Source organism: Mandrillus leucophaeus, unplaced genomic scaffold (genome assembly GCF_000951045.1).
Source record: "Mandrillus leucophaeus isolate KB7577 unplaced genomic scaffold, Mleu.le_1.0 Scaffold96, whole genome shotgun sequence".
Classification (NCBI taxonomy): domain Eukaryota; kingdom Metazoa; phylum Chordata; class Mammalia; order Primates; family Cercopithecidae; genus Mandrillus; species Mandrillus leucophaeus.
The window spans coordinates 4828410-4835522 of NW_012110474.1; the positions used below are offsets into that span (position 1 = coordinate 4828410).

At 39.9% G+C, this 7113-nt stretch overlaps 1 protein-coding gene across 2 annotated transcripts in view; it reads left to right on the forward strand.

Moving 5' to 3' along the window:
* Positions 1-7113, forward strand: part of SLC22A16 (solute carrier family 22 (organic cation/carnitine transporter), member 16) — a 59206-nt gene that overhangs the window by 14627 nt on the left and 37466 nt on the right. The window contains exons 3-4 of one of the 2 annotated variants that reach the window (XM_011970641.1): positions 5047-5164; positions 5261-5526. In XM_011970641.1, the coding sequence (XP_011826031.1) occupies positions 5047-5164; positions 5261-5526 (384 nt within the window). Of the gene's footprint in view, positions 1-5046; positions 5527-7113 lie in introns of both variants that reach the window. The other variant, XM_011970640.1, reaches the window with a different exon arrangement.

Sequence of the window (7113 nt, forward strand, 5' to 3'; positions counted from 1 at the left end):
TGGCAGGATAAAACATTTTTGGCAGGCTTTTTTTTTTTTTTTTCTTTAAGAAAGCTAAAAATAGGCCCCCTAGGCCCCCAATCTGTTCTGGCTTGTAAGATTTCCACTGAGAAGTCTCATTAGTCTGATAGGATTTCTTTTATGGGTGATCTGATGCTTCCCTCCAGATGCCTTCAAGATTTTTTTCTTTAGCATTAAACTTGGATAGTATGATGACTCTATGCCTTGGTGACATTCATCTTTTATAGCATCTCCCAGATATTCTCTGAATTTCTTGCATCTGAATGTCTACTTCTATAGCAAGATCAGGGAAATTTTCCTGAATTATTCTCTTAAATATAATTGCTTACTTTTTCTTCTTCTCTCTCAGGATTACATATAAATTATACATTTGGTCCCTTTACATAATTGCATATTTCTGAAAGACTTTGTTCATTAAAAGAATCCTTTTTTCTGTATTTTTGTTTTACTTGTTTAAACAGAAAGAGTGGTCTTCAAGCTCTGAAATTATCTTTTCTGCTTGGTCTAGTCTTTTACTATAGTTAAAGTTTAATATATCTATTTTATCTTTCATATCCTAAGTGTTTGGGGGTTGATTTTCAACTTTCTTTTGCATCTCAGTGAGCTTTCTTACAATCCATATTTTGAATCCTTTATCTGTTATTTCAGAATTTTCATTTTAGTCAAGATCCATTGCTAGAGAGCTAGTGTGATCCTTTGGAGGTGTCAAAACACTTTGTCTTTTTGGATAGCCAAAGTTTTTATGCTGATTCTTTCTCATCTGAAGGAGCTTGGTATAGTTTGGTTCTGTGTTCCACCTAAATCTCATCTTTTAACTCCCATAATTCCCACGTGTTGCAGGAGGCACATGGTGGGAGATGACTGAATTATGGGGGCAGGTATTTCTCGTGCTGTTCTTATGATAGTAAATGTGTCTCACAAGATCTGATAGTTTTAAAAATGGGAGTTTCTTTGCACAAACTCTCTCTTTGCCTGCTGTCATTCACATAAGATGTGACTTGCTCTTCCTTGCCTTCTGCCGTGATTGTGAGACCTCCCCAGCCTTGTGGAACTGTAAGTCGAATAAACCTCTTTCTTTTGTAAATTGCCCAGTCTTGGTATGTCTCTATCAACAGTGTGAAAATGGACAAATGTTGAGCTGCTGCTTCCTATTTTTTAATTTGCCAGCATTTGAATGAGACTTTTAAAGTTTGTATTCTTTTTTCCCTTGAGGGTGTGGCTGTAGTATATATTGTGTATGATTGTTTGGCTTTGTTTCTGGGGGCTTTCAGGGGACCAAGGGTCTCTATGGGTTCCTTGGTTATGGATATCATTTGTGTGGTTGCTTTCCCAGATACTGCTTGTTGTAGTGATGTGTAGGGTGTATGAGCTGACACAGTATCTTCTGTAGGGCTAGGAGTGTGGAGGTCTCAAGAAGCTTATCTCATATACTAGCACTGCACTCTTCTGACAGCAGGTTTTTTGTTTGATGATGCAGTTCAGTCTCTAGTCCAGTAAGTGTCGCTTAAGGGTAAGAAGAGCTAGCTCACCCTCAGGTCATCTGATGGTGAGTGGAAACCCCTGCCTTGATGGGTGTGCTGAGGTCTCAGGGGTAGGGGCCAGCAGGGGGCTGCACCAGTTCCTCATCCTGGGCAGGCAGGAACATGATTCACTACCTATCATGCCCCTTTCACAGCACTTGTAACCCTCAGTTCATATAAACACTGTCCTTTGGCTCCTGGCCACTCCTGAGGTCTGTGAGAATGTTTCTATTGTGGCTACCACCAAAATGGCCTTGGGTCAGAGCCTCTTTTCCCAGTCCAGAACAGTCAGCTCTGTGACTTGTCTGTCCTCTATTGCAGGGACATTGCTACTTTGTGTAGGGAGCGGGAGATGGGCCCTGTTTTTCTGAAAGACGAGGCAGTACCACCTCACTTTCAGTGGGGATGCAGCCACTGTGAAAAGTGCTAGAAAGCCTTTCTTCAATTGCATGAGTGCCAGCTCCCAGCAGGGAAAGCTTCTGCTGCATCTACAACAGTGAATGGATGGAGTAGGAAATAGTCCCCTCTCCATGTCCCTTCCAAGCTACTACTACTGCCCCTTTCAGAAATTGGTGCTATGCCTGCATTTCCTTTGTCCCAAGGAGCACTTTGGTGGGCTGTGCTCCCTGCTCCCCTAGAAGCAGCCTGCACTGAGGGCTAGATTTCTGGGGTTCCTGCAGCTCCCCGGGTCCTGCCAGTCCCCCATGGTTGCCAAAGTCAGAGTGATTGTGGGGTATGTTTCTGGTGATACAACATGGGGTATCTGGTGATACAACATCACAAAGGCTGAGGTTGCTTGGGCAGGGCAGTGGCTCAGAACAGGTGCACAACCAGTATGGTGCCCACCATCTCAGTTCAGGCCTGAGGGGAGTGCCAGCACACCTGCCTGAGTTGGTCACCTGGTATTCTATTCTCAGGAAGTTCCCAAATCACCACTGACAGCATTGCCCAGGGTCACGAAGGCAGACGGGGCTCTCCCACAATTTTGTATTCAGCAGTTTGTTATGGGGGTGAGGTGAGAAGGGATGCACACCTATCTACCCTTTCTGTAAGACTCCAGGCTCCTCAGGGGTCAGTCTGTGCCAGATTCTTTCTGTTTTCCTTTTCGCTGCCCCAGCTTCTAACTTTGGCCTCCCTGGAAGATCCTGGCTCTCTTTCCTCCTCTCCTTCTCCATTTTAATTTCTAATACATAAATGGAGATAAATATGATCCACATAAAGAAAGGCCTTTTGGAATCTTCAAAATTTGTAAAAATATAGAGGCTCCTGAGACCAAAAAGTGTGGGAACTGCTGAGCTGAGGGATAGTCAGAAGCATCTTCCAGTGAGAGGGAGCATCAGGATGCAGTGGGGTGGGCAGGTCTGCAAAGGAAGAAGGGTGATGGAGATTGCATGTGTCAGTGGTGCAATTTGACCTCAGTTTGATCTGACAGGACCTATCTCCTACCTTCTATTTTAATGGTTTTATGGGAATGTTGGTGATTGCCTGAACTGATTCCGTTTTCAATCTAAATAATTAAGTTACCTGTTCAAAGGTCTGCTATGCTTCTTAATTTCAGGGGTTGGAATTTTGTGGGGTAATCCAAATTTTATCTGTTCTATCCTGTTGTCCTGTGGGCATAATTGTCCTTATGAGGCAATTTTTTATTTCAGAAAATATGTCGCTGTTGGTTTGAGTCTATAAATTTGGAGACTGTATTTTTTAAAATTTTAAATAAACTTTTTATTTTTTGATCATTTTAGATTTATGGAAAAGTTACACAGGTAGTACAGCATCCCCATATGACCCTCACCCAGTTTCCCCTATTGTTAACATCTTACATTACCATAACATATTTGTCAAAACTAAGAAACTAATATTAATACATTACTATTAACTAACTATATACTTCATTTGAATTTCACCAGTTTTTCCAAGTGTCCTCTTCCTGTTCCAGGATCCGGTCCCAGAGCACCACACTACATTTAATTGTCTATGGCAGTTTCTCAGTCTTTCTTCATTTTTTATGACCTTGACAGTCTTTAGGTATATTGGCCAGGTAACCTATAGATGACTCCCAATCTGGGGTCTTTTTTAAATTATTAAACTAGGGTTATGGTTTTTGGAAAGAAAACAACAGAGATGAAGTGCCCTTCTCATCAGATCATAGCAGGGATACAGCATATCCACATGACGTCACTGGGGATGTTAACCTTCATCACTTGGTGACATTAGTGTTTGCCAAGTTTCTAGGTTTCCCCACTGTAAAGTTACTATTTTTCCTCTTTTCCTGCTTTGTTTTTTAGAAACAAGTCACTAAGCCTAGCCCACGCTCTAGGAGTAAGTTGCGGGAATTAAACTCTACTTCCAGGAAAGAAGGAATGTCTATAGATAGTAATTGAATTCTAATGTAAGAAAGATTGGTCTCCTCTCTCCCTTTTATTTTTTCATTCATTTATTTATATGAGTATGGTGAATTGTATTTGTCAAGCTTCTCCAGAGAAAGAGAACCAATAGGATACACACACAGACACATACACACACACACAAACACCACACATACGTACATATATATGAGATTTATTATAGGAATTGGCTCACATGGTTATAAAGGCTAAGAAGTCTCATGACTTGCTGTCTGCAAGCTGGAGAACTAGGAAACCTAGTGGTGTAATTCAGTCCCAGACTGAAGGCCTGGTGTAAGCCTTGGTCTAATTCCAAAAGTCTAAGAACCAGGAGCTCTGATGTTTGAGAGCTGGAGAATATGGATGTCCCAGCTCAAGCAGAGAACAAATTTGCTCTTCCTTCACCTTTTTGTTCTATTGAAGCCCTCAAGCGATTGGAGGATGCCCACCTCAATTGGTGAGGGTGATATTCTCTACTCAGTCTACTAGTCTGCTAATCTCTTCCAGAGATACTCTCGCAGACACACCCAGAAATAATGTTTTGCCAGCTATCTGGGCTTCCCTTAGCCCAGTCAAGTTAACACATAAAATTAACCACACAGTATGGATTCATATATATTTATTTTATGCTTTGGGATATACTATGCCATTTATGTTGTTGCTCAAATTGTTTCAGCTTGCAACTGACCATTGGGAACTTTTTCAGATTGCTACCTGGGCCCCTTTCATATGCCCTTATCCTTTTGTTTTTTGAGTATTTCCTTACTTTCTGGTATTATAAGATATTCTGGGCTTATTTTGTATTTTTCTTGTCCTGGCTTTAGAATCAGCCACTTTTTCTGGCTTCTCTCACTGGATAATGGTATTTAGAAACTAAGATCTGGGCAATGGGTGTGCTTGTTGCTATTGGGATGTCATTGCTTCTAGGCCTTCTCAGTAGATGGAGCTAGGTAATATATGTATATATTCTAACTCACAGATATAAATATATCTATGATTATTTCTATATTTATCCATTTACATATATGTTAAGATAAACATGGTGGAAACCCTTCGAATTTGCTTATGTTCCTTTTCAGCCTGTAGACCAGATATAATAATTAGCTTTTTTTCTCTTGCAGATTCCAGAGAGTCCTCTATTTCATATGTGCCTTCCAGAACATCTCTTGTGGTATTCACTACTTGGCTTCTGTGTTCATGGGAGTCACCCCTCGTCATGTCTGCAGGCCCCCAGGCAATGTGAGTCTGGTTGTTTTCCACAATCACTCTAATTGGAGTTTGGAGGACACCGGGGCCCTGTTGTCTTCAGGCCAGAAAGATTATGTTATGGTGCAGTTGCAGAATGGTGAGATCTGGGAGCTCTTGAGGTGTAGCAGAAACAAGAGGGAGAACACATCAAGTTTGGACTATGAATACACTGGCAGTAAGAAAGAGTTTCCTTGTGTGGATGGCTACATATATGACCAGAACACGTGGAAAAGCACTGCGGTGACCCAGTGGAACCTGGTCTGTGACCGAAAATGGCTCGCAATGCTGATCCAGCCCCTATTTATGTTTGGAGTCCTACTGGGATCGGTGACTTTTGGCTACTTTTCTGACAGGTAAAATCAAATATTTAGGATTGTTGCATTAGTGTAGGGTTTATTTTCCTATCTGATTTTCTTGGGAGACAAGGAATTATGTTTAAAACTTGTCATTTTTATACTTCCTGTCTAAATTCCTACCTCTATGCTGATCCATTATTTAGGGATGTATAATGATAAGGATAGGCTCTGAAGACAGTATACCTGAATCCAAATCCTGGTTCTACCACTTATTAACTGTGAACCCTAGGCAAATTGCCTAACTTACCTGCATTTCAGAATCTTTGTCTATTAGCTGGTGATAAAAAATATTATCACTTACTTCAAAGGATTATTGCAAAGTTAATACAGAACAAAAGTACCCTGGGCATATAACCACTCAATAGATACTTTGAATATTTTCTTCTCTTTCAATAGACTTACTTTTTAATAGGAGTAGCCTGATTCTAAGCAGTATATCTGTAAAATTATGGGCTTGATATAACAGCCTCTTTTAGTCTTTTTGTGCTGCTGTAACAAAATACCACAGACTGGGTAATTTACAAACAATAGAAATAGAACTATTTCTCATAGTTCTGGCAGTTGGGAAGCCCAAGATAAGGTGCCAGCAGTATTGCGGTTGGGGAAGGCTGTTGTTTGCTTTCAAGATGATGCCTTATTGCTGCATCCTCTGGAGGGGATGAATGCAGTGTCCTCACATGGAAGAAGGGGTGAAAGGGCAAGAGAGTGCTCGCTTCAACCTTGAGCCCTTTAGTAAAGGTGCTAAGGGCCCTGCTGTCGTGACTTTATCACCTCCCAAGGCCACCCCTCTTAATACTCTTGCGCTGGAGATTAAGTTTCAACATGAATTTTGGAGGGAATACTATCATTCAAAGCATAACCTGGCCATATATTTTTAAAATTTACATTAAAATGAATATGTAATTCTTAAAATAAACAAAGTTTTTATCGCTGTATGAACATAGACTACACCAAAGCACAGAGATGAACTTATTGGGTCTCCATAGTTGTGAATTTTACAAGCATGTGGTGGGCATTGAGTAGCTAAAGACAACAGCTTAGATCGGAAATCCCTGCTCTTGAGATATACCAGTCTAATGGGGCTGATAAACATGTCAAAAGAAAAATCATAGGGCTTTGTCATGGGCAGGACCATACCGCTCATAGTATGTTCAAAAGTACTAGGTATTAGTGTTTTCATTCAGCAAGCTGTTACACAAATTATCACTTGGGCCTTTTCTGTAGAAATGTGTTCACTGCTTGACTCTTGAAACTCAAAATATTTGCAACTACATGTATGAAATGTACTAAAATACATTTGCTGTATGACAAAAATGGAATATAAATAATGCTTATAACAAGGTCAGAGTACAAAATACATTAACTGAAAATAAATTTAGTTCCTTTGTCTGAACTTGGTATAGTTATATAGACATATATTGAACACTTACAATCACTTTGATAGATGCGGAGATGTATATATGTATAATAATATATAAATAAATAAAAATATATTAGTGAAATTATACATATATTTCACTGAAATATATGTAATATATAAATAAATATATATTACACTGAAATATATGTAATATATATAGTTCA